The following is a 27851-nucleotide window of genomic DNA, read 5'->3' as shown; positions in this document are numbered from 1 at the left end:
GAATGTGTTGCTCTGATTTGGTTGATAAATAAAATGCTGATTGGCCAGTAGCCAGGCAGGAAGTATAGTATAGTCGGGACAAGCAGAGAGGAGAATTCTGGGAACAGGAAGGCTGAGTCAGGAGATGCTGCCAGCTGCCACCACCGTGAGAAGCAAGATGTAAAGATACCAGTAATCCATGAGCCACATGGCAAGGTATAGATTTATAGAAAGGGGTTAATTTAAGATGTAAGATCTAGCTAGCAAGAAGCCTGAGCCATTAGGCCATACAGTTTTAATTAATATAAGCCTCTGTGTGTTTATTTGGGTCTGAGCAGCTGTGGGCCCAGGAGGGACTGGAAAAAACTCCAGCTACAGATTTCTATAGCATTCTCACTCACCTTTGAAATGAAACCAAAACAGGAACAATTTAATTTAAACAAAATCTTTTAATTTTATATTTGTTTTTATTTTATGTGCACGAGTGTTTTTGCCTGTCTTCATGTACAATGAACATAGCTGCTGCCAGAGAAGATTGGAATAGATCATTGGATTCCCTGGAACCGGAGTATGGATGATTGTAAGCTACCAGTAGGTGCTGGGAACCGAGCCTGGGTCCTCTGCAAGTGCAACAAGCACTCTTAATTGTTGACCCATCCCTCCAGCTCCAATTTAATTTTTAAAAAGTTAACTGGTTTATAAAACAAGGTAAAAAGATGAGTAACCCCCCCCCTCCTTATAACTGAATGGGATTTGGTGAAAGCAAGGCAGGCTGGGTATTGGGCCTAAGAGAAGCGTTTGCCTCATATTTTTCAGAGCCCATTCTGAGGGGTTGCACCATGGGTCAGGGACATTTGAGCAGAGATCTAGGCATTTGTATGACATTCATGAAATGTTCAGGCAACTTGATGCCAATGGACAGAGCCTTGGAGATCCAAACAGAATTGCACAAGAGAATAACATACCACAAACAGGCCAGGACTGATTTATTTAGTACCACTTGGAAGCCATTCTAAAGCTGTGTCCATTTTTAACCAGAGGATGTAACTGAAGTAAGAGATGGCTTATCTACAGTCTTCACAACGGGGATCAGTGTAGAATGAAAAAGTTAAAAAATTAAACGGACCCAAGAAAGACGTGTTACCTTCTCTGGCTATCTGCACTTCCTATACATTACTAAGACTTATACATCTTTGTACACATATTACATATGTGTTTTAGAGATAATAACATAAAAAAGCCTTTCTAGTTTCAGTTTGAACAGTATTTGTTAGATATTGGGCACAGCTAACAGATAATGTCCATTAAGTTACTGTGGATTACATCACTTAGGCTTTTCCCAAATGTCCTACAAAGTATAGTGTGTGTGTGTGTGTGTGTGTGTGTGTGTGTGTGTGTGTGAGAGAGAGAGAGAGAGAGAGAGAGAGAGAGAGAGAGAGAGAGACTTTTTGACATTGAGACTCCATGTTGTCATGTATAAACTCATACTTGAGAACTGCATAATTGAGTTAGGAAAAAAAATCACAGATAGGTTCATGTTTTCAGGAATTCTGCTTTTGTGTCAGGCTCCTTTCATTACTGGCCTGTGGGTGTGTAGGCTGTGGGGCTGCAGACTAGACAAGCCTGGAAGGCAATGACAGTTCTGTGGGGCAGATGCTCAGTTCTAGAGAAGGACTGGAGAGAAATGCATTTGGAAGGAGAGTACCTCAGTGAAAGATGAAAACAAAAAAAATAAAGGTTGCTCCACCCAGAAGGGCCAGGGGTGGGGGTCGATAAGGAACTCTAAACTTTGACACAGTGGCAAAGGGTTCTCCCAATCCTGGAACTCTCAAGTTGGCTGTGGTTAGCACAGTGTGCCGCAGGGATTGATGGGAATCACAGAGGAATAGAGCAGCAGAGTCCAGATCTTTTTTTTTGTTGTTGTTGTTGAAATTTTTTTATTAAGAATTTTTTTTATTCATTTTACATACCAACCACAGATCCCCCTCTTCCCTCCTCCCACCCCTCCGGCCTTCCCCACCCCATCCCCCATTCCCTCCTACAAGAAGGTAAGGCCTCCCATGGGGAGTCAGCAGAGCCTGGTACATTCAGCAGAGGCAGGTCTAAGCCCTTCCCCCTGCATCAAGGCTGTGCAAGGTGTTCCACCATAGGTAGTAGACTCCAAAAAGCCAGCTCATGCACCAGGGATGGATCCTGATCCTATTGCCAGGGGGCCCCTTAAGCAGATCAAGCTGCACAACTGTCTCACTTATGCAGAGGGCCTAGTCCAGTCCTGTGGAGGCTCCACAGGTGTTGGTCTAAATTTCATGAGTTTCCACTAGTTTGGTTTGCTTGTCTCTGTGTTTCCCCATCATGACCTTGATGCCCCTTGCTCCCTTGCTCATAGAACCCTTCTCTCTCTTCGCCTGGCAGAGTCCAGATCTTGAAGGACCCTAGGACTACAGGAATCCTCTAAGGGGACTTGAGCAAGAGAGTGGCAGGCGACTCTTTCAAGCTGTAAGTTCACACACACACACACACACACACACACACACACACACACACACACACACACTTACGAGCTTCAAGTTGATCAAAAGCCAGGAATCTTATAACCTCCCATCACAGAAGAGAGAGAGAGAGAGAGAGAGAGAGAGAGAGAGAGAGAGAGAGAGAGAGATCATCACATTTCAAACACTCTTTGTTATGGAACATTTGTTTGCATTGTAAAGATGTGTCTTTGCCAAGTTACCTTCTGATTGGTTTAATAAAGAGCTGAGTGGTCAATAACTAGGCAGGAGACATAGGTGGGACTTCTGGGCAGAGAGAGAGCAAGAGGAATGTAGGTGCTCCAGAGAAGCCAGGACACACAGAACAAGTCAAAGGTACACAAAGAAAGGTGAAAAGCCACATGGTAGGACATAGAGTAAAAAATATGGGTTCATTTATGTGATAAGAGCTAGTTAGGAACAAGCCTAAGCTATAGGCTGAGCTTTCACAATTAATATAAGCCTCCATGTCACTATTTGGGAGCTGGCTGGTGGGACAGAGAAAGACTCCTTACAGTTCTTCCGTCTGTTCCTCTAGTGGTGTGCTTCACTTCAGCCTCCATAGCAAGTGTCCCTCTCCTGTGCAGCTTTCCAGAGTTACTAAGGCCATTTTCAAGTAAACATATATATTTTTATCTTTCCAAACAAATGAAGGTTATGATTATTAATCTCTTACAGAGATAAGTCACCAGGTATTTAACCTTTTTCCCCAATGTATTTGAAAATATTAGACTGGGCCGGGCAGTGGTGGCACATGCCTTTAATCCCAGCACTCGGGAGGCAGAGCCAGGCGGATCTCTGTGAGTTCAAGGCCAGCCTGGGCTACCAAGTGAGTTCCAGGAAAGGTGCAAAGCTACACAGAGAAACCCTGTCTCGAAAAACCAATATATATATATATAAAACTGTCTCATATGTAGGGAGCAGATAGAAATTGGCTCTCTTTGGCTTGGTCTTCTCTCCCTTACTCCATTATTTCAGTTCCCTGCTCCTCTCTGCCCAATTCCTACTCTTCTCCCCCATCCCTTCCTCAATCTCTCCCCCTTTGCCCCCTCTTTCATTAAAAGTAGATGTGCTCCTCCTCTGTGTCAGGGGAGGTGGGGTGGGGGGCTGGGGCATAGAGCAAAATGCTGCCATCACTAAAGATCAGAGATCTAGAAGGAAACACTGTGGAGTTTTTTGTTGCTGGAGGGCTTCTCTCCAGGTTCCACCAAGCCCCACAGTCCCACAATCCACGTATAAAATAATCACTCAGACACTTATATTACTTATAAACTGTATGGCCGTGGCAGACTTCTTGCTAACTGTTCTTTTATTTTAAATTAACCCATTTTTATAAATCTATACCTTGCCACGTGGCTGGTGGCTTACTGGCGTCTTTACATGCTACTTGTCCTGGCAGTGGCTGCAGTGTCTCTCCCTCCTTCTTCCTGTTTCCCCAATTCTCCTCTCTCCTTGTCCTGCCTATACTTCCTGTCTGGTCACTGGCCATCAGTGTTTTATTTATATAGAGTGATATCCACAGCAGTTTTTAAAGCTTTATTTGTGGCTGACACAGCAAAAGGCCTGAGACGCGCTCACACACACACACACACACACACACACACACACACACACACACACCGCCTTCCAAATGCTGACATTCCTTCATTATTAAAGGTTATCTGAAGACATCTGCTCATCTGCTGTTTTTATTCTTGCCTATCCTCTAACTCATCCAACGTGCTTTCTAAGCAGTAGCCAAAGTGGCCTTCTGAAAGCATAAACTACAGTGCACTCCACGTGAAACCCTCTGCTGGTTCCCAATGATGCTTAGAAGGAACAACTTAGTCCTGGACATAAACACACACCCTGCCTGGCCCTGCCTGGCCCTGCCTAACCCTGCTTGGCCCTGCCTTCCTCCCTACCTCCAAATCCTCCCTGCCCAACAGTGGCCAGTCATGTGAGGCTTAGGTAACTTCCTAGATTCTAGGACCTAGAATGTTCCAAGAATTGACCCGCCAGAAAGATTTTGCACACACCATTCCCGTTGCTTTTCACAGGTCTGTGCTTGTCTCTCAGACTTCCCTTCCTGGGTGCCATCATTCTCCACTGCTGTTCTCTAACATACAGAATCCATCTTCCTCTAGCATTTACTGCAATAAAAAATGATGGACATTGTCTCTTTCTTTAGAACCTGACTTTCTCTGTCTTGATCACTCCCACATTCCTAGGTACCTAACATAGTGCAGGGCACAAAACAGGCCCTCGGCAAACACTCTGACAAGCTGTTCGAGCCTGACCTGCCTGTCAGATGAGCGCTTGCCGTGGGATACCCACACCCAGGATAGTGTCAATCATTTCTGGTTGCGTTGAAGTCTGAGAGATGAGCTCAGATCAGCGTAAAGCAGTGGGAACAGCATGTGCAAAGCCCTGGAGGCAGGTAAAATCTTGGAATGTTCTAGATTTCAAAAAAAAACACAGATTCTAAGACCCAATTTTGAGAATTTTGATTCAGGAGTTCCTAGGAGGGAGCCAATTTCATTTCCTCCTCTAGACTCTGATCCAAAGTCAGTTCTCTGTGAGCTGTTGGATTGTGCAGGTGACGTCCCCACAGGTAGCTAGCTGCTTGCTTTTGCCATCGTGTTGGATGCTGAGGTGGGACGCTATGGCCACTGTAAAGCACCACGGAGGAGCAAACACAGCTAACTCATCTCAGTGTCAAAGGAGGCTAATTAGACCTGCAAAACCCTCTCTGTCAGCAGGCGGGTAAGGTGCCCTGGGAAGCAGCTGGCAGAGATTTACCCACTTCCTGCCCCTGAAAGAGGCTGTCAGAGGAATCAGGGCTCCTTGTAGTAATCCTCAATCAGCTTGCTCATCAGAGGCTTTGGGGCATGTGGAAACAACATAGGGACCCAATGATAATCTGAAAGAATTCAGATCCTTTCTTTAGGGAGGATCTCTTATTTACATTTCAATGCTAGGCTTCTTTCTGTTCTTTACAGAGAATCCCATCTAAGGGGCTCTTGGCCGCTTTCTGGAAAATTGCCAAGATTTTTAAAGCCGCTTTTGTTCATAGCTGTTAATATAATGGTTTCTCTCGTAGAAGAAAAATTTTTTTTAATGTTCTATATTTTTTTTACCTTGTTTTTGTTTTTCCTTAGCTGTTTCTGTGGTTGTTCTGAAATATGAGAGATTGTGCTGTTTGAGAATAATGAGGGAAAAAAGCATGTAATGTTCAGATGCAATTTTTTTTTTATTGATTGATTCATTTACTCTGCATGCAGAGCTCTGGAGCATAAAGGAATATGTGTGTGTGTATATATATGCAAATACACACAACACACATACACATATACATATATACGTGTGTGTGTGTGTGTGTGTGTGTGTGTGTGTGTGTGTGTGTGTGTATGAGGAATAGTAACATTTGTATATAATTTACCCATGCTGGGGATATATTGCAAAAAACAAAAAGGGAATCACTTAGGCATTTATATGAAAAGCAAATCATTTTTCATATACTTTGATTCTGCAATTTGACTTCTTAGAATTTACCCAATTACCCTAAGCAAATAAACTTGGATATATACAAAAACGTAGCTAGTAAGATGTTCATCAAAGAACTGTTTGTACTTATGAGAAATGAAAACAGTTTAGATATGTAACAATTAAAGAGTTGGTTACATGAGCTATGAAATTTGTAAACTATAGTTCCTGACAGGGAGATCTTAAAAATTACACTGTTCTAGAATATGTAATTACCTCAAAACTAGTCTGATTTTATCAACTAGGAAACACAGGGAGGAGACCAGACGTCGTGAAGTCATCATGACACTTGGGCGTCGGAGGCAAGTGGATGGCTGCAAGTTCAAGAGTGAGTTCAAAAGCTACAGAACAAAGCTCTATATCAAAAACAAACAGTAAACCAAAGAACACAGGGACAGGGCTAGGGACACAGCCAGGGGCAGAGTATTGGCTTCCTTGGCCAGATCCCTGGGTTTAATGTTCAAACTGCTGAAAGCCATAAAGGGGATATCATAGTATGGAGTTCCTATTTCTGAAGAAAAAGCGTTCATTATCATTGCTCTCAACAGGGAAATAAGGTGAAAAATTCATTTTTCTCTCTAGCTTTGTATGTTGTTTTCAGATTTGTAGAAAAATATCTGTATTTCTGAGTAAAGAGCTGCAAAATTCAAAGTTTGAAAATGGCCGGATGGTGGTGGCACGTGCCTTTATTCCAGCACTTGGGAGGCAGAGACAGGTAGAGCTCCAAGTTCAAGGTCAGCCTGGTCTACAGTGTGAGTTCCAGGATAGCCAAGTCTACACACAGAGAGACCCTGTCTCAAAAAAACAAAAGAAAAAAAAATTTTTTTAAAAAGGATTTATAGTGGTGAAGTCTTTCCCCAGCCCAGTCTTTCAGACACCCATGCCTCTCTCTAAAAGCACCTAAAATGTTTCATTTCCTATTTATTTTTCAATAATCTACCTCACTGATAATTTTAGATTTATCATTTTGGGGGGCAGGTAGTGTTTGAGGCAGGTTCTCTCAATGTAGCTCTGGCTGTCCTGGAACCTGCTTTATAGACCAGGCTAACCTTGAACTCACGGAGTTTGACCTGCCTTTGCCTCTTGAGTACTGAGACTAAAGGTGTACAGAACCATACCTGGCTTTTATTTCTACTTAAATACATTCTTTTAACTTTTTGCCACAAAAATATCCTGTCATGCACACTGTTGTAAAGCTTGATATAGTCAATAAATGTACGTATACATTTGCACTTTCATCTGCGTGGGAGTATATCTGAGCAATACATGTCGAAAAGTAGAATTTCTGGGTCAATGTAAATGTACATTTGTAACATGAAAAAAAAATATTGGCTGGGCGGTGGTGGCACACGCCTTTAATTCCAGCACTTGGGAGGCAGAGGCAGGCAGATCTCTGTGAGTTCGAGGCCAGCCTGGTCTACAGAGTGAGTTCCAGGAAAGGCACAAAGATACACAGAGAAACTCTGTCTCAACCCCCACCCCCCAAAAAATTGCCCCACCCAAATTAAAAAAATTCTTTTCACAGTTTTTCCCCAGTACTTTAATGGTTTGATTTTTAAAAAAGAAAGGAAGGAAGGAAGGAAGGAAGGAGGGAGGAGGGAGGGAGGAGGAAGAAGGAAGGAAGGAAGGAAGGAAGGAAGGAAGGAAGGAAGGAAGGAAGGAAGGAAGGGAAAGAGAAAACAAAAAAGAAAGAAAACAAAAGCTACAACAACAAAAAACATTTCTCTTCAGATTTATCTAAATTTATCTAGCTTTGATAGATACTAAGGACAAAAATGCTTTAAAATGCCCAACCCCTCCCTTACATGGAAATTCAGGGGCCTCTTATCCCCATCTGTCAGGTCACAGGATCTAGATGCAGATAAGGGCAGCCTGCACAGTTTCACTTACACAGGGGTGAATACCACAGCAAGAGCTGAGCTGTTCTCTCCCGGGGTACGGCTTTCAGAGCCTGCTGAAGAGAAGAGGCGAAGCTTGGAAGCTTGCCTTCCACCTTCAAGGGGCTTTTCTTTCATTCCAGAAAAACTGCGTTTGCTGGCTGGATTTTCGGATTTTCACTCTTATGTTTTGTGAGCTGGTTAAATAAGCCCCAACAGGCTCCCCCTGGTGATCTAGGGCATGTGGGTGGGGGCTGCACAGAGTTGGACCCGGCCACGGGAGGGTATTAGAAAAGAATGCAGTTTATTCCTGCACAGATTCTGGGGGCTGGCTACTCCCGGCTGGCGCAGCAGCTGTACTGAAATGTCAGGTGGATTTGTCCAGCTGACTCAAGTTGCCGAAAAGGGAGTCATGTAGTAGTTCCACAACTTGACTCTGCCCAGAAAACCTTGCTTAATATAGATCCCACATGAGCCGAGCCGTAGTCACTCCTAACAACTCAACAGACACCATTGAGGGAGAAAATATCTCAAGGGTGGGTTGACCTGGGATTATTCGTTAACCTGAAGACAAATTAGGTTTTTGCATACTGGTTTTTTTTAATCATCTTGGATTATTTCTTCTTTTCTGGTGATCTAGAAACAAATAGAAAAAGTAAACAATGTCGGAGCACAGCAGAAATTCCGATCAAGAAGACACCCTCAGTGAGGAGCTTAATGAAGATGAGATCTTGGCCAACTTGTCCCCTGAAGAGCTGAAGGAGCTGCAGTCGGAGATGGAAGTCATGGCCCCTGACCCCCACCTACCTGTAGGGATGATCCAAAAAGATCAAACCAACAAGGCACCTACAGGAAACTTCAACCACAAGTCTCTCGTTGACTACATGTATCTGCAAAAGGCGTCTAGACGCATGCTGGAGGATGAACGAGTTCCCGTCAGTTTTGTGCAGTCTGAGGTAACCAGGGATCTGTGTGGGACACAAATGGCTGCCGGGACTGGGCTGGCAGGGTCTGTTTTGCAATGGTGATTTCTCAAGACTACAGGATGTGGTTCTGTTTTGGATTCTACTGCATCTAAATTAAATCACAATATCAAGTCCTATCCCATACTGTAACTTTCTGAAGAACAGGGGTAAGCTGATGACTTCTTGTCATGTCTCTCTTTCAACACTGACACTGGGGTCCCTGTGTGGAGTCCATGGTCTGCAGCCATGATATGTAGTGCTTTAACTCATAACCCGGAAGCAGCTGTTCTGACATTTTTGGCTTCTCCCTTTGAGAATCTCATCAAAACCTCTACTCCCCCTTTCTCTAGCCTGCTTGTGCACACACAATATTTTACATATAGGTTCTGAAGAAATCTGGCCATACACACTAAACCAAACCCAAGACTGAGAATGTGGGCACACTGTCCCTTGAGCATCAGTGATGATATTAAGAAATTGGTGGCTAAGAAGCTGTTTTTAATAGAGTCCTTTCTTGAGATATCTCAATCTAAAAACTAGAACTGCCATGAGCTTTACAAACCTACTATATATAAAGCACAATTAAAAATTTTAATTACATTTTATTATTAGTGTGTGTGTGTGTATGTGTGTGTGTGTGTGTGTGTGTGTGTGTGTGTGTGTGTGTGTGTTTGAAGGTCAGGTTTGGTGGCAGTTGCCTTTACCTGCTGAGCCATCTTGATGGCCCTAAAGCACAGTATTTAACGTCACACTTACAAATGACTTGGGAAAAAAGAAGACAGATTTCCCAAGTACGATTTCTTCAGACCCACCTGCTAGATACAGGTGTATCTTATCACATTGCTGTCACACTGGTGTGATGAAAGGAAGGAGTGAACATCAACACGATCTGAACTCCAGGAAATAAATCTCTGGCTTGATCAGGCTAGAGCTTACCATGTGGTTTGCAAACTTCTTACAGTTGCAGGTCTGTGAATTTAAAGACAATCCCACATGAATACCCACTTTAGGAGGGATGCAGAATCAGTGTTTTTTTGTTTTTCTACCCTTGGTGTACATTAACCAGCTTGATGATTGGACTCCCCCTGCTGGGACAGATGGGGAATGCGATGGTGCAGGTTTTAGGAGGAAGTTAAGAACTATGTTGTCAACTCCTTCAATGTATCATCAGCATTAAGTTTTTGCTCACACTGCCGTGTGTCAGACTTCTCCAAGCTTTCAGAATTACACCTACAAGATACACAGATGGGTGCAGAGTGTAGTCATCGAAAGACTGTCCTTTCTCTTCCCAGACAGAGCAAAGAGTTGTAAATCTCACCCTAATCCTGTTCCATTTTAAGGCTGGCTCTTCCTTCAGAGACTAATGACATTAGAAAACACTGGCGTTTTTCTCAGAGCCAGGATCCAAACCAAGGTTTTTAAAACACACTCTAGCTTCTCAGACTCCTCTCACTTCCCTGCACCATGTCATATTCTCAAGAAATACAGTGTGCCTGTCGATGAAAGCAGTGGGTACTTTCGGAAGGCTGGTTACCTGTAGCGTACAGGAAAAATCTTTTCTAACACAGTGCCGTTGAGTGCAAACACTCCCGTTCAACTACACATAAAGACTTTGGTACATGGACTTTAAAATCTCTATCATCAAGTTTCCAAATATGTTTTAACACCATTTTTTAAAATATAGACTCTAAAATCAAAATTAACTAGGTTTTATTTTAATGTGCTTGGCCTTGTGCATCCTCAGGGACTATAGCCTTGAATTCTACCAATTGTGAATTGAAAACACTAAAAAGAGTTTTTTGTTGTTTTGTTTTGCCATGTGGAGTGGATTTATACAGATTTTTTTCTTTTCATTTTTTTTGAACAATACAGTATCCCTGTTTACATTACTTGTGTAGTAGACATTACATTGTCTAGAGACAATGTATAATACTGTTTGTATGGGTTAGGGATGTGCAGGCTATATATGTGTATGTGTGTCTATACATATATATGTATGTATGTATCTCATATGTATGAGAGACTTAAGCACCCATGAATTTTAGTGTTCTAGGAACCAGTTCCCAAAGAACCCAACAGATGAGTGTCTGGAAGGAGAGAAGCACAGCCCCAAGCGTGTGTCTACAAAAGTCCATCCTTATTTAGTTGTATTTACTTATCATAGGGTCTTCTGTATCAGAAAGACAAGGCAAACTTAAAACCTAAGGCCACACAGTACAAACACTGGACAACCAGCAGACCTTTCTTGTCTAGTCAGGAACTCACTATTTAGACCAGGCTGGCCCAGAACCCAGTGATCTGCCTGCCTCTGCCTCCCGAGTGCTGGATTAAAGGCGTGCACCACCAACGCCCAGCAAGTTTTTACAAAATCTTTTATGTATATATGTGTGTGGATGTGTACATGTTTGTGTGTGTGTGTGTGTGTGTGTGTGTGTGTGTGAGAGAGAGAGAGAGAGAGAGAGAGAGAGAGAGAGAGAGAGAGAGAACTTCAGGTGTCAGTCCTCAGCATTCACCTTGTTCAAGTCAGGGTCTCTTATTCACCACTGAATATGCCGGACTAGCTGGCCCATGAGCCTCCAGAAATTATGTTTCTATCTCCCATCTTTCATCTTACTTCATGTGGGCACTGGAGATTTGAACTCAGGTTCTCAGATCCTCAGGCTTGTAGAGCAAGTACTTTACCCACTGAACCATCTCCCCATCCCTGAAAATGTTCTAATTTTTGTTTTGTTTTGTTTTTTTGAGATGGGGTTTCTGACAGGGTTTCTCTGTGTAGCCCTGGCTGTCTTGGAACTCGCTCTGTAGACCAGGCTGGCCTTGAACTCACAGAGATCCACCTGCCTCTGCCTCCCAAGTGCTGGGATTAAAGGCGTGAGCCACCACTGCCCAGCTAAAAATATTTTTTAAAGATTTTGTTTTTATTTTTAATTGTGTGTAAGTTCAAGGAGCCTGTGTGTGTGAAATTGGTGTTAGTGTATTTGGGAATAGTGCCTGAGGAGGCCAGAAGAGGGCGTCAAATCTCTGGAGCTGGGGTTAGGAGCAGCCAGACATGGGTGGGGTTGGGGAACCAAGCTCAGGTCCTCCCGAAGAGCAGCAAATATTCCTAACTGCTGAGCCCCATGTATTCTAACTGTCACATACCTGTCTTTTAGGAAAACACTCAAAAACATCATGAAGTAAGAGACAAAGGCATTAAAAACATGCCCCAGTTTTTAAAAGAAAAGCTTAATAGTGAAATAGTTGCAAATAAAAGAGAATCTAATGGGGGCAACAATATACAAGAAACAGAAGATGATGATGAAGAAGATGAAGAGGAGGATGAGGATGAAGAAGATGAAGAGGATGGAGAAGATGAAGAGGAGGATGAAGATGATGAAGATGAAAACGCCAATGAAAAAAATGAAGCAAAGGAACAAACCCAGAACAATTCAGGCGCCTGTCAGCAGCTGACCACGAAAGCACTAGAAGAACAAAAAGACAGACCAGAGACCAAAGAAAAACTTGAGAAAAAAATAGCCAAATTAGACCCTAAGAAGTTAGCTCTCGACACCAGCTTTCTGAAGGTAAGTGCAAGGCCTTCAGGGAACCAGACAGACCTGGATGGAAGCTTGAGACGAGTAAGACAGAACGACCCGGACATGAAGGAACTCAACCTGAACAACATTGAAAACATCCCCAAAGAAATGTTACTGGACTTTGTCAATGCCATGAAGAAGAACAAACACATCAAAAAGCTTTAGTCTGGCTAACGTGGGTGCAGACGAGAGTGTAGCGTTCGCCTTGGCCAACATGCTGCGGGAAAACAGGAGCATCACCACGCTTAATATTGAGTCCAACTTCATCACAGGGAAGGGCATCGTGGCCATCATGAGGTGCCTCCAGTTTAACGAGACTCTCACCGAGCTGCGTTTTCACAACCAGAGGCATATGCTGGGCCACCACGCCGAAATGGAAATATCAAGGCTTTTGAAGGCCAACAACACTCTGCTGAAGATGGGCTACCATTTCGAGCTTCCGGGCCCCAGAATGGTGGTGACGAATCTGCTTACCAGGAACCAGGATAAACGGAGGCAGAAAAGACAAGAGGAGCAGCAGCAGCAGCAACTTAAAGAGCAGAGAAAGCTGATAGCTATGTTGGAGAATGGGTTGGGGCTGCCCCCTGGGATGTGGGAGAGGTTGGGAGGACCCATGCCCGATCCCAGAATGCAGGAGTTTTTCCAGCCTTCATCCGGACGGCCTCTCGCGGCTCAGGAAGTCCCCTTTGGTGGGAGAAAGGAAATGATGAAAAATCCACCCCAACCTCCACAGTCCATGACCGACCCTGACTCCTTCAGGGTGGTGAAGCTGAAGAGAATTCAGCGCAAATCTCGAATGCCGGAAGCCAGAGAGGCACAGGAGAAAACCAACCTCAAAGATGTCATCAAAACGCTCAAGCCGGTGCCGAGAAATAGACCACCCCCGCTCGTGGAAATCACTCCCAGAGACCAGCTCTTGAATGACATCCGACACAGCAATGTTGCCTACCTAAAACCGGTAAGGAACAGGTCGGGGAAATACGAGTATTTCCCAGTTCCCCTCCTTCTCTCTCTCATTTATATTGTATTTATTTTTGGGACAGACTTATGTATCTCAGGCTGACTTGAACCTGCTAGGTAGCTGAGGGTGATGTACCCTACCATGCCTGGCTAATGTGGGCTGGGGATTGAATCCAGGGCTTTGTACATGCTAGGCAAGTGCACTATCGGATCAGCTATATCCCCAGGCCTGTTAGTTTAATGCAACAGGGCTTGACTATTGGTAAGCAGAGGAGCAACACCAACAGAGGTAAAATCCTAGTTACTCTTAAGAATAGACCCGGATGTGCCCTGTGATGATAATGCTTGCAGCTAAGGTTTATTGAGCGCTTGACTCCTGTAATCATCCAAATTCTAGAAGGTTGGCACAATTACTCTCCCCATTCTGTGAAGGAGACACTGATGCTTTGGGGAGTTACTAACATGTCTAGCAGCTGCCACCAGGAAGTGATGGCACTGATGTTTTGAGGCGTTAAGCTTTTATTTAGTGTGTTGTTTTGAATTCTTGGTGTGCACGTGTAAAATCAGACCATTCTAGGCACATAGAACTGAGAACTAGAGACTCCAGGAGCCTTCTAGAAGGAACAAATGAGGGAAAAAAAAACAGTTAAGCCTCATTTGTAACAAGCTGGAATAAAAGCTACAGGGAATCAGTCCTTTATCAGAAGATGAAGCTAGACCATCCGCAAAAACATTTCTGTTTGCCTTTTAGGCAAGCAGCTAAACAGCCAACCTCAGGTTACCATCTTCATGAGCCAATGGAGTTTAAAATACCTCAGTTTTAATATCCATGGAGTCTCTATAAAATTCTGTGATAAAGCTGACTAGTAGAGCTGGCTTTATTCCATGAGCTTAGGTTGCAGAAATGAATTTTTTGGTCATTATTACAGTAGCAGTCATACAGGCTGAAGGATCGATGTCCATAGGCCATATTGATTAATGCTTGTCATTTAAGAAAAATATTGCCTACAACTGAGCTAAGAGATTGTGTTGACAACATAATCCATACATTATTTCATCATAGAGATTCCCATTTTTTTTTTTTTAGAATGTGGAAAGCAAATATTCATGTGAGTCTGTGGGTTTGATTTTTTTTTTTTTCAGTTTTACTGAGCTTTCTAATCTTAACATAACTACTGTCATTCACATATGTGTATTGGGATGTCTTGAATTCCCATCTCCTAGAAATGTATTGTCATTGTCCCATTTTCTGCATCAAAGATGGTTTTCATCTGTGGTTTGGAGAGCGCTGGATTGGTCCTGGGACAGGTGTCAGGGGAGAATTCTAGAAGTCACATGAGGTCAGGCAGAGGACCTTTGGGCAGGACACAAGACTGCACCTGCTCTTCCTGGGGCAGCCAGACCTCCGCTGGGGTAGTGAGGGTGCTGGCTGTGAAAACTGTCACTTTGAAGTCATGGATGGACAATATTCAAGCTGTCTCAGTGCTCCACAGTCAGAAAATAACAGACTAAAAGGAACAAGAATTTTAAAATCCACGTTGAAGGGAGAGGAGTTTAGGTGACCAGTTGAGCAAACCTCCAGAATCTGTAAAGAAGGAATGTTCCATTGAGACTATCCCATTCCATCCACTCACTGGCATTACTGTAGTAACTGCCCTTTTCAGTGTGGAGGGAGGGATGGGGGATTCCAGTGAATAAACTGGGTACAGGCTGAACCTTGTGGAGCTTACAAAGTAGCTTTTCAGGGCCAAGATTCTTTGTGTTTTAAATAACAGAGGACATATCATCTTTAGGTTTAAATTTTAGAGCAAAGGACATGAAAATAAATCCATGCTGATAACTGTAAGAATAAACACCCTACAAAATGGGAATGTGTTCATCTGTTCTGCAATGCTATCCATTTTAAATGTGCTTAATCAGCTTGCATGCGCGTGTGTGTGTGTGTGTGTGTGTGTGTGTGTGTGTGTGTGTGTGTGTGTGTATACAGGTTATCTTGACTATTCATGTTCATGTGGCGGCCAGAGGTCAACATCAGGTCTTTTTCTATTGTTCTCTACCTTATTATTTATTTTTATGTGTATGAATGTTTTGCCTGTATGTATATCTGTGCACCATTCAAAACCTGATGCTCTTAGAGGCCAGAAAAGGGCTCTAATCCCCCGGAAATGGAGTTACCGAGAGTTGTGACCCACCTGTTGTGGGTGCTGGGAACTGAGCCTGGGTCCTCTGGAAGAACAGCTTGTGTTCTTAACCATTGAGCTAACTCTGCAGGTACTCAATCTCAGTTTTTTTGAGATCCATCTACTGAATGTAGAGCTTGATGTTTTAGGTAGACCATCTGGCCAATGAGCCCCTGGGATCTGCCTATTTCTGCCCCTACCCTGGCACTGGGGCTATGGGTAGTGCACCACCACACCCAGCACTCTTTGTGGGTCCCGGGGATCTGAACTCAGGTCCTTGTGCTTGCACAGTATACACTTGACACTCCGAGCTGCCTCCCTAATGTCATTCTTCTTAAAAATAAACCGCAAAGGAAAATCCTTTGTGAGTGGCAGCCTTGCTTATTGGCTTCTGCTTTGAAATGGCTTTGCGCCTTCCGATTGCTGACAGTTCCTCTTGCCTTCAGTTGCCCGGCGTGGGCTGCAATGGCTATCTTTTTGCACCAATGCCCCACGACGTCTTCTATTTAGTCCTATAAAGTACTCTGTGAGGACAAGGTGTAAGCACATCACTCCACTGTTGGATGTGCGTAACTTTCGTCCACTCGAAAGGATAAAAACAGAAAGGTGAAGTGGGTACCTTTTGGTGGGCCCTACCACTAAGCAAACACTCCACTCAAAACAGCGTTAGTGCAGGAGGTTTGTTGGGGGAGCAGGAAAGAGAGAGTGGAAGAGTAGAGAGGTCATGTCGAAGTGGGGACTTGAGAGAGGCAGACAGACAGACAGACAGACAGGGAAGAAAGAAGAGAGGCAAGAGAGCAAGCAGCAAGTAGCAAGGCAGCAGGCTGAGCCTGGCGTGTGCACGTGTCTCATAGCTGACAGTGGAAAGGCACCTGGTAACAGGTGACCTAACTGCTTTGGCAGCAGAGGCGGGCTACTGCCGAGCTGGAAACTAACATTCTTCCCTTTTGTTTATTATTAGAAGGTGAGGAAATAGGAAAGGGTAGCAGGTAAGACCGGAATGGGGCATCTGTTCTCTAGACTGCTTCCTGTTGTGTGGGCACATCCTTGGGGGGCCTGAGAAAGATGGGATGCTGGCCAAGTCCTGGGATAGCTGGCTGTTTCACTCGCTGTCCCGGCTCTGTGGGACCATCTTTGGCGATAAGAGCTAGGAAAGTGCAGGCCTAGTTGGAGCTGTCTGTGAGGTTGGACCATTTGGGGGCAGCCATTTTCAACCTGTCTGGAATGCAGATTTTGAGGGGACCTGGCATGATGATGTCAGAGCAGAAGATAAAGTTAAGAAGTTTAGGGGGAAATTTTTTCTTAGATCCTGGTAATTGAGGAAGGGGAGTCCCAAGACCAGGGGAGATCCCACCCTCAGGAACAGGAAGTAGGTGGGGAAACTTAGGCCATTGATTGACAGTACTTATCTGGAGTCCATTTGATGACCTGTTTGAAGTGGATCCAAGTTGACTTCCTGGAGCTTACAAGAATTTTTTTGAGTTCACAAAAAGAGAAAAGTTTTAGGCACATTAGTATTCCCACTGTGAAACAAATCTGAGACATATTTCACTTTTTATACACATTAGATCTCTTTTTTATCACCACTTAAGGTGATCCTCAGACCTCTATAACTTGCATTTATACTCCTTACATCACTTTCTTATCACAATTTAAGCTTTCATATCGTCAGACCTTTATAACTTGTATTTATACACCTTAGACCCTAAAATGTTTTCTTAGATCCTCACAACTTAAGCTTTCATATCTTCTCGTAAATGTTACACTTTTTTTTTCTATCTAATCATTTACCAGGAGACACAGGTGGTTGATTACTGAGAGCAGTCATTGTAAAGCGAGTTCCTTTCAATAAAGGAACAGTAAAAAGTTTCATTGAAATCTGTTCTGTGAGTTTATCTCTCTGTTTGAGTCTGGTAACTAGGAAAACTGTGTCTAGACCTAGCAGTAGCTCTAGGAAAGTGAGGCTGGTGGCCTGAATTTTACACAGGAAGAGAACTGTGAAGGCAGCTGAAGCCTTGGCTGCTGCTGTTAAAGCGACCAACCCGTCACTAGCCTCGTCATCAAATACCATCAGAGTTCTGAGATGGATGAATTTCACCTGAGTGAGCAGGAGTGCAGAGCAAGCAGCTTGGGAATCTATTAAAAATGACAGGGACAGTTACTGGCTGTCTAGACAGCCACCCCAAGGTCCTCCCTCTGGAATTGCTGGGGACAGAGGTCTCAGGGCAGCATCAGTCTTGTGCTACCAGACCCAGAAGATCTGACAGACTTTCCTGTGGAGTAGGAACTCGTTGGGGGAGGGGAGGGGAGGCTGGGGAGCCAGCCTACCTTGTCTAGGCCAAGCGGGGCAATTGATCCCCCCGTGTCCTGACTGTCCACAGTCTGGACAGGGTCTTGGCAGCAGTTGAGGTGAAAGGCAGTTTTTGGTGTCCCCCCCCCAGGGGCTGGTGTTGCCACATTTAAAGCAGTCTCCAGGTGAAGGTTCTTTTGTGCCCATCCATCTTCTTTGGAGACGATAGGGGTGCTGCTGGGAGCTGGCATGCCTCTCTATCATGAAAAGCTTTATTTTATTATTATTATTTTATTTTTAAACACTTTAAACGCCGCATTCCGCATAGGCTCCCACTGCTCTGTTCTGTGTCTTCTTTCCCCAGGACGAATGTCTGCTTTAAAGCCAGATCACAGAGCAATCTTTTCAAAGTGTTTCAGGTTTTTTTTTTTTTTTTTTTTTTAGCTTCTCTTTTGAAATCATATTGATTGACAGACACTCATAAACCAGCGCAAAGACTTCTTACCTCCACGCATCACCTGCTCCCTATCTGCTGTCATTATTGAATTGCAGTGCATGCAGCTGCACGTGAGTGAGCCCAAGGCACGTGGCTCATTGGAAGTAATGGTGGTATGTGCTTGCCCTTGCTGTGGCCAGCTGCTGCAAACACCATCAGCTGCAAGGTGCTTCCTCCTACTGGAGGAAGAGGGGCACCACACAGCTCCATCTTGGACTCAGTGACATGCTGGGAGCACTAGCAGCGGTAATGTCCTAACGGCCAGAAGAGAGGTGTGTTTGTCTTCGGTCAGTCAAACGAGACCTCACCCGGTTCTTTTTATAAAGGGACATGAAAGTTTTTGTGGATTTGGGTAATGAGGTAAAAATTTATACACAATTTTGATATCTTGTGGGGTTTGGGTTTTTTTGTTTTGTTTTAAACTAATATCCCTGCCCTGGTTGGGTGGTTTGTTTGTTTGTTTGTTTGTTTGTTTGTTTGTTTATTTATTTATTTATTTATTTATTGTCAACTTGGCACAAGCTGGAGTCATTTGAGAAGAGGGAACCTCAATTGAGAAAATGCCCCCAGCAGTCTGGTCTGTGGGCAAGCCTATGGGCTATTTTCTTGATTAATGATTAGAATGATGTGGGAGGTTCCAGCCCACTGTGGGTGGTGCCATCCGTAAGCATGTGGTCCTGGATTGTATATATTAAAAAAAAAAAGAGAGAGAGAGAGAGGGAGGGAGGGAGGGAGAGAGAGAAAGACAGAAAGAAAGAAAGAAAGAAAGAAAGAAAGAAAGAAAGAAAGAAAGAAAGAAAGAAAGGACGTCAACTGGATAAGCTGTGGGGAGCAAGCCAGTAAGCAGCACTCTTCCATGGCCTCTGCATCAGCTCCTGCCCTGATTTCTCTCAGTGATGCAGTCAAAAGTTGTAAAGTGAAATAAATCTTTTCCTCCTCAAGTAGATTTGGTCATGATATTTATCACAGCAATAGAAACCTAACAAAGACAACTCCTAAAATTAAAATATTGGATGTTCAAAAACGCATGTGGCAATCATTTGATCTTGGAAAACTTTAAAAAAAAATTTCCTTTTCAGACTTAGAAATAGTATTTTTAATGTATTATTGAACCTATCCCCAAAATCAGCTTGTATTTTTAATTTTTTTTTTTTAATTTAATGCTTGATCTCTCAGTACCACATGTTCCTGGCCTGGGATTCCTGAATGGAGTCAACAGTAAAGAATAAAGGAAAGCATAGACACTTTGCTCAAATGCTTATACATTTCAGTTTGAGAGAAATCTCCTCTCTGGGTCACAGCTTGAAAACTGGCAGCTAAAAACCAGACTTTAGGCCTACTTTAATTGGGCTAGGCATTAGTTTGTCAGTTCTAAATGTCAGAGAAAACATTCAAATATTTGGTCCCACTGAAATATTAGATCCGCCCATGCAAAATATGCATGTGCGTAGCACAAGTGGTGTGTGTGTATGTGTGTGTGTGTGTGTGTGTGTGTGTGTGTGTGTGTGTGTGTGTGTATACATGCGCTTTACTGGGAATTGAACTCAGAGTTTTGCACATGCTGGACAAATGCTCTCCAGCCAGCTAGCTGCTTCTGCATTGTGGCCTCTGTGGGGCTGGGAAATAGCCTCTCCAGCTTTTTCTCCCACACTTGCTGCCTCCCAACCACCTTGCTTCGTTCACATTTCTTGTTTCTTGAAGAAGTTTTTCGTTTGCTCTCATTTTTTATGTCTTGTTCCTTAGATAACAACCAGCCCCTTTTCCTAGCGTTACTAACTGTCAATCACTCTGATGCCAGCACAAAGCAAGGCTTCCCCCTCCCTCACAAATGCATGGTTTTCTTTAATCTATCTTAAAATTTTTGCGATTCATTTACCACCTACCATTCCAGAGCAACTTTGCACCTTTCACTGGAATAGGATTCCCATTCTCAGCCACTGTTTAATTTTCACTGGAGCTAAGTGCCTGTGGAGCAAAGCCAAGTTCTTGTGCCCAACAAGGTGACTATAGTATCCACGCCACTTCACTTCGGGCTCACCTGCACATCTAGACTCTTCCTCGCCAAGTCAGCAATGATGGCGCAGCCTTGCCAAGCTCCTCCTCCGTGAGATTTCAGCTTGATAACATCATGTGCAGCCCTGGCTCACCAGAGCCCCGTTGGCACATGAGCAGTTGCAGAGTTGAAGATGATAGATATGAGCATTCATCTCTGTCCCTGCCCACACTTGGCTTCATTTGTGACATCTTCTTTCTTTTTCCCAGGTTCTCTGATTTCTGTCCTTTTAGGAATTTCTTTCCCCACCTTCTCTCTTTTGTGTCAGTCGAAGGCCAGCCCCCTGACTACTCCTCCCCTAGGGTAACCAGGGTTTTCTAAGTATCTTCCTTCAACCTGTTCCCAGACCAGGCTTCTCTGTGTAGGCCTTATCTTCTCATGCCGTGGCCTTGGTGGGTCCACCTCTCACACACTCTTGTTCAAAACTCTTGGACTTACCTCCAAGTTGGGCTCAGGTGGGCCCAAATACACTTAAAAACAACTAAACTAGCAAGCTAAGGAGAAAGGAACTCCTAGTAATAACAGGAATTGATTTTCTCCTGTTTGTGACTTTGATATTTTAGCCTTTGATTAAATTCATTGCTGCTGTTGCAGTCGGGGACAGAATCTTAAGTAGTCCAGGCTGGTCTTGAACTCCTCCTTCTTCCGTCTCTGAAGTCCTGGGATTCCAGGTGTTTTGGGCCACACCCAGCTCAAGTTTGACCTTTTGTAACATCAAATCTGGCCATCTTTTCCTTGATGGTTTCTGCTTGTCCTGCTGTGACATCTCTAATGACGACCTAGTATGTCTTCTCTCCTTGCAACTTTAATAGGCCCAGGTGTCTCACCAAATGTTTGCTGCAGTGGATGAATTAAAGGGTTAAATTTTCCAAAATAATCATGCTGCAAGATGCCTGATTTACTATGCTTTTCCAATCAGTTAATGATTATCTAGTGACTCAACCCTTTGTCCTGTGATCTGAGCTGCCAGCTTGCTCCAATTTGGAACATGATATGTGATAAGTCTGGTTCCTATGGTGGGCCAATGCTACCTATATTTTGCTTTAAAAAATTTTTTTTAGATTTATTTATTTTATGTATGTGTGTGCATGTTTTGCCTGCTTGTTTGTATGTGCACCGTGTGTGTGTGTGTGTGTGTGTGTGTGTGTGTGTGTGTGTGTGTGCGCGCGCGCGCTCATTCCCTACAGAGGTCAGAGGAGGATATCAGATCCCCTGGAACTGGAGTTCCTGGTGGCTATGAGTCATCATGTGGGTGCTGGGAATGGAACCTCTTCTTCTGCTTGAGCAACAGGTGATCCATTTCTATGGCCCCACATTTTGCTTTAAATATTATTTTAGAACCTCCACATGTATGTGCAAACATATACAAAGACTACAACCATTTAAGCTATTTGTTGCAGCTTACAAATTATTTAAAGCACTCCATGTATTTTTGTCTCATTGCTCTTAATTATTGTTTTCCAAGGGTAAGGCCTACCCAGACACAGGCTACACCCTTCCTCTTGAAATCTGGCACCAGAGGTGGAGAGGGTCAGAGGCACATGGGGACTCCTCTTGGCCTGAAAGAGGTATCCAGTGTCCCCTCTGGAGGGCAGGGCACTGTGAAACATTCCTCTCCAGAGAACACGGACAAAGGACTGTCTATAAAGGAACCACAGCAGCTCCCACAAGGTCGCATCACGCTGACAGATGCACATGGGCAGGGAAGAGGAAATGGCCTCAACTGTTAACAAATTCCAAGTGTTTTCTCAACGCATCAGCATCTTCTGGAAAATGTATACTTGATGGACTAGTTACCTGCTAAGATAGAGGACCACTTAAAACCCTTTAAGAACTTCAACTGTTGCTATGCGACAGAAGCTGGATGTAGAAATTAGAGTTGGGCTGATGTGTGTCTTTTGCAGGTTTTGTTTTTGTTTTTTGTTTTTTGTTTTTTTTTGTCCTTGTGAAGCTTACCAAAATACATCTTATTTTTATTTTTTACTTTTAATATATTTTATCTTAAAATTTATTGTACCTCACAGTAGAAATGTGCTTCAAGGAGAATAGGTGTGTGTGTGTGTGTGTGTGTGTGTGTATGGTTATGTGTGTGTGTGTGTATATGTATGTGTATGTGTGTGTATGTGTGTGAGTATGTGTATGTGTGTGTATGTGTGTGTATATGTGTATGTGTGTGTATGTGTGTGTATGTGTGTATGTGTATGTGTATGTGTGAGTATGTGTATGTGTGTGTGTATGTGTGTGAGTGTGTGTGTGTATGTGTATGTGTCTGTAAGCACATTTTCATGAATTCTGACCCTCTGCAAGAGCGGTTCTCCACAGCGGAGGAGCCATCTTTCCAGCAGTTCCAGCTGTGTGCCCTCAGGGAAGTCACTGTCTTCTCAGAGCCCGTACCCTCCTTGCAAGGCTGATGTAGGACACAGTGAGATAATGTTTTGGACACTGAGTGTCCCCATTTATCACTCACCCCCATTGTGCAACTTGATCATTTACACTATGGACTGGAAATTCTTACTGTCATGTTTAGAGCTGAGGAAAATGATGCTCAGCACCCACCAGCCAGCTAGTAAATGCTGGTACCAGGCTCTGAACTTCTCTTATTCCTGTGATCTGCTTTGCCACAGAGTCGCAGATCTTAGAACAACCCATGGCACTGGTTAATGGCTTGTAACAGTGGGTTTGGTTGGTTTGCCTTTATCATAATTTTGGAGAGTTCTGCTGCCAACATTTCTAATGCCTTCTGCATCCACCAAGACATGTAAGTTTTATGGTTTTTGCTGCCAAGCTCTTAAACTTCCAGGATTCATGGTCTCTCCTTCAAATGCTTAAACCACAGGTGCAGCTGCCAAAGGAATTGGCCTAAGAGGCAGCAGGATCGTCTAGAAGAACAGGACGTGAGCTGGAGGCTGTCTCACCAACAGCACAGGTGGCCGGACTGGGAACGTGGCTCCATCCAGGCTGGGCATTGTTTGGGCCGTGAGGAGACACAAGGAGAAGGATACAGAGTCTCAGCGTTCACAGGCAGCAGGTTCCAGTTCTAAGAGTTTGACTGAGTTGGGTGAAAATTGTAGAGTGATGCTTCTAGAAGCAGAAGTTAACATTTTTTTGGTAAACACTTAACTGTTGCTTCCTTCTGGTAAATAACAATAAATCTGACAGAAGTGCGGACTGTTGCTTATACTCCCACTCCCGTTTCTCTCCCCTTCCATCCTCTCCGTTGTCAGCCACCGCATGGCATCTTAAGGGTAATAAATCACATTGAAAGCTCCGAGAATTTGAAGGGTGGAGTGAGTGCCTGGGCCTTCCGGAATAAGGGATTTGGAATAAGGGATCCTTGGCTAGTTCTTCGGAGAACCAGTGAAAGCCTCCGGTCTCACTGTACTAGTACTTGTCTCGCCGCTGTAACAAAACACCCGACCAAAGCAGTTTACGAGAGGAACAGATGACTTTGGTTCATGGTTTGAGGGTGGAGTCCATCACGGAGAGGGAGGCATGGTGGCAGGAACCTGAGGCAGATGGTCACATTGGCCACAGGAGGCAGAGGGAGATGGATGTGGCATTCAGTGGTATCCTCTTGTGATGTTCAGCCTAGCACCCCAGGCCATGAATGGTGCCATCCGCATCCAGTTCAGCCTCTCTGGAAGGTCCCCCAAAGACGTGCCCAGAGGTGAGTCTCCTAGGTAAATTCTAAACCCAGTTAAGCCGTCAGTGAAGATTAATTAGCCTAGCCTACCCACTCTGCTCAGCGTTCTCCCTTGCGGACTCCGCTGCTGTCTTGAAGTATTTTTCTGAGACAGGTGTCTGTTCGGAGCAAAGCATGCAAGCAAGAGGCCATGGAGAAGACCATGTGTCACCAGGAAGAGTCAGGAGAAAAGCAAACCCTGCATATATAAAAGTCTCCTGCAGTGATTCCATACTTAGGGACAGCTACAGACAACATGCTATTTTACAGGTGAAAAGGTGAAGGTGGGTGGTAAATAATGCAGTTATTGGCAAGGTTTTGGGTTTTGCACATACACACATATACAACACACACACACACACACACACACACACACACACACACACACACAGTTTAATCTGAGTCTCTTCAAAACCCCTCAAAAGGAAGCATATCTACAGTATTAAACACCTCACCCTCTGCTTCAAGATGCTCTGTCACCTGGTGAACCAGTCCACTCTCTTCCCTCACAAGTTGTGTATTGCTCTTGAGAGAGCATCCTCTACACACCCCGAGTGTCTCTGCTCTCTGACTTTTCCACAGAAAAACCCAAGACACCCCACCATCTGTGAAGGTCCTGTCCGATTTCCCAACCCCATGGCAAGTTCTGTCTCCTCTGTAGAACCATTCCTGATGTCTCCAAGCCCTATCCTCCCCCCCCTCCAAGTCCCCACAGGTCTTAGTTATGTATTATAGTTAGGAGATGCACATGGTCTAAGATACTATAACAAAATCTCTAAAGTAATCGAGCTTTAAAAGAAAAAGTGATGAGAACACAGGAATTAGGAAATCAAGTTTGGGTAACTTTCTGCTTTCTTTACCCGAGGCAAAAAGCAACACCCTGATTCTCTTCCTTTTTCATAATCATAGATGATGTAGGGCAGGCAAAGTGGGCTGGGAGAGAATGTCTCTAATGCAGAGGTTCTCAATCTTCCTAACGCTGCAGCCCTTTAATACAGTTCCTCATACTGTGGTGACTCCAAACCATACAGTTATTTTGTTGCTACTTCATAACTGTAATTTTGCTACTGTTATGAATCATAATGTAAATATCTGTGTCTTCTGATGCACTTAGACAGCCCCTGGAAAGGATCATTTGCCCCCCAAAGTGGTTGTGACTCACAGGTTCAGAATTGCTGCTCTAATGGAACGAACTGGAAACAGTACATCATAGGAAGAACAAACTATGAAAAATACGAGCTTTCTCTTCTGTTTTGTTTTTAAGATAGTGAATACAAAAGCAGACAAATTTATGTAGTTTCCAATTAAGTAATTTTTAAAATAGTCAACAGCTAATAGCCTTGTTATTGCCTTTTGAAATGTGATTTTGTTTTTATCTCTCTCTGTGTGTGTGTGTGTGTGAGAGAGAGAGAGAGAGAGAGAGAGAGAGAGAGAGAGAGAGAGAGAGAGTGTAAGCGTGCACATCATGACACGTAGAGGTCAGAGGAACCCTCAATGGAACCAGTTCTCTCCTTTCACCTTTATGTGGGTTCCAGGGATCAGATCAAGGTTGACACACACACACACACACACACACACACACACACACACACAGAGAAAAAGTAGTTATCACTATGCTTTTTAATATCATTATCATTTTTCTTTAATCTAATTCCCCTACCCTGAAAATCTTAACTGGAGATTATAACTTGTTTTTAAAAGGTAATGTTAGGGCCAGTGACATGGCTTGACAGGTAAGCATGCTTGCTGCCAAGGCTGAGCACTTGAGTTCAGCCTCCAGAACCCACACGGGAGGAGAGAACTGATTACCAAATGTATTCTGACTTCCACATGCACAAAATAAATAAATTCGAGTTTTTTTTTTTTTAAAAAAAAATACAATATTTATATACCACGTTTTTCTGTTATTTTCTATAATGGGTGGTGTTAATTATCAACTTGACAGAATCTAGAATCACCTGGGAAACAGACCTCTGAGCATACTTGTGGTGGATTATCTTGATTGCATTTAAGTGGGGAGACCTGCCCACTGTGGGGGGCGCATTCCCTGGCTGGGACTCGGAAAGGGCAGCAGCATGCACTCATGACTCCTTGCTTCCTGACTGTGGATGTAGTATGTTGAGCTAATTCAGGTTCCTCCTGCCTTGACTCCCCCACCTTGACGGACTGTACCTTCCGTGAACGTAAGCTAGAACAAGCCTTTCTTCCTTGAGTCACTTTTGTGTTGCAGGAACCTTTCTGTGGTGGAAGAGGAGATGTCCCCAGTGGGCTGAAGCCAGGACAGCTCCTGAAAGGCCTCAGTCCTGGGTCCAGTTTGCATTCTCATTTATTCTCTAAAACCACAAAGAGGGAGCGGGCAGGCAAGAGACATTTGACCCAAGTGTGTTTGGCGGACTGCAGGTTATCAAGGGCCGTGACCCATTGGTTCACCCATTTATCCAGGCCATTCTGTTCCAGGGAGCAAAATCACTCTTGGCAGTACAAATAGCGCTTTAGGGAAACCACTAAAGAAATCAATAAATCAGTATCTAATAATTGGCCTTTTTCTACCTTATTCTACTTCATGTGTCAGAGTATTTGATCACTGCAACAGGAAAAGAACCTAAGGTGTCATCTCTCCAGACATGATCACTGGCTGTTAGAAATTGTCATGAGTATCTTTTAAAAATTCAAGCTATTGCCAGGCAGTGGTAGCACATGCCTTTAATCCCGGCACTCAGGAGGCAAAGGCAGGTGGATCTCTGTGAGTTCGAGACCAGCCTGGTCTACAAAGTGAGTTCCAGTACAGCCAGGATACACACAGAGAAACCCTGTCTTAAAAAAAATTTTTTTCAAGTTGTCACTTCCTGCAAGTTCATGACAGTCAAAATATATCACATAGAAAATGGAAGGGGCTTAAATGTGTATAAAACCCATGGCAGGTTTAAAAGACCCTGACAGACTTCAGTTGTTTTTCTAGCTTTAAATAAATACCTAGTAAGGTTTTATTAAACAGCTTTCAAAATACAAGGTAGCATTAATATTAGCTGTGTGGTGTGATTTTAAGTTTTTCCAGGCTACCACCAAGTTTCTTAGATATTTAATACATTGAGTTGACATGCATTGATGAAAGTTTCACTAAAATGCATTTAATAAATTTTATTCTTCCTGTTTGGTTAATGCCACAGATTCTAAAGCCTGTCTGAAGCTCTGAGCTAAAGATGAGGCTTCAGATTGGCTGAGACTAAACCACAAGACATCAAAGGTGCTAAAATGGTAATGAACTGTTTAGAACACACAGAGGGTTCTCTGGAAAGACTGTACCAGGTCTCTTTGCAATGACCGGAAAACCTAAGTGTTTTCTGTTTCATCTATGAAATCAGTAAACGGGCAAACACCCATTTCTCATCATCTGTTTCTAAATAGATGAGCAGCAAAGGGATGAATGCAATGAAATACATATGCCCGCACCATGCCAACTCTAATATCTCTTTAGTGTCTGGCTGCCACAGCTGCTGCGCACAACTTTAGGAGTCACAGGAGCCGTTTAAACTCACTTGGCGTGGTCCTCTAGGGAAGCTCTGCAGGATCAAAAGATCAACTGCCGTTGTCCTCTTTGAGCTCTTAAGGAATTAATAAAACACACACTCATTTCTTTCTTTCTAGTTGCTCTCATCTATTTAAAAACCAAACTCTGGGGCACGAGAGGTGGCTTGAAGGCTAAGAGCACTTCCTGCTCCTTCAGAGGGCCTCAGTCAGTTT

The 27851-nt window shown here is 43.7% G+C and overlaps 1 protein-coding gene across 1 annotated transcript; it reads left to right on the top strand.

Moving 5' to 3' along the window:
• The first annotated feature begins 7937 nt into the window (after positions 1-7937).
• Positions 7938-23612, top strand: Lmod3 (leiomodin 3). Its single transcript, XM_028855530.2, is given in 5 exon segments — positions 7938-8101; positions 8550-8865; positions 12027-12602; positions 12604-13407; positions 23265-23612. Coding segments are annotated over 4 exon segments (1701 nt in total). The 5' UTR covers positions 7938-8101; positions 8550-8571; the 3' UTR covers positions 23292-23612.
• Positions 23613-27851: the final 4239 nt, after the last annotated feature.

The sequence above is a fragment of the Peromyscus leucopus genome, chromosome 3 (genome assembly GCF_004664715.2).
Source record: "Peromyscus leucopus breed LL Stock chromosome 3, UCI_PerLeu_2.1, whole genome shotgun sequence".
Taxonomy (NCBI): Eukaryota; Metazoa; Chordata; class Mammalia; order Rodentia; family Cricetidae; genus Peromyscus; species Peromyscus leucopus.
The sequence above is the reverse complement of the archived record's forward strand: the minus strand, read 5'-3'. Positions and strand labels throughout refer to the sequence as shown.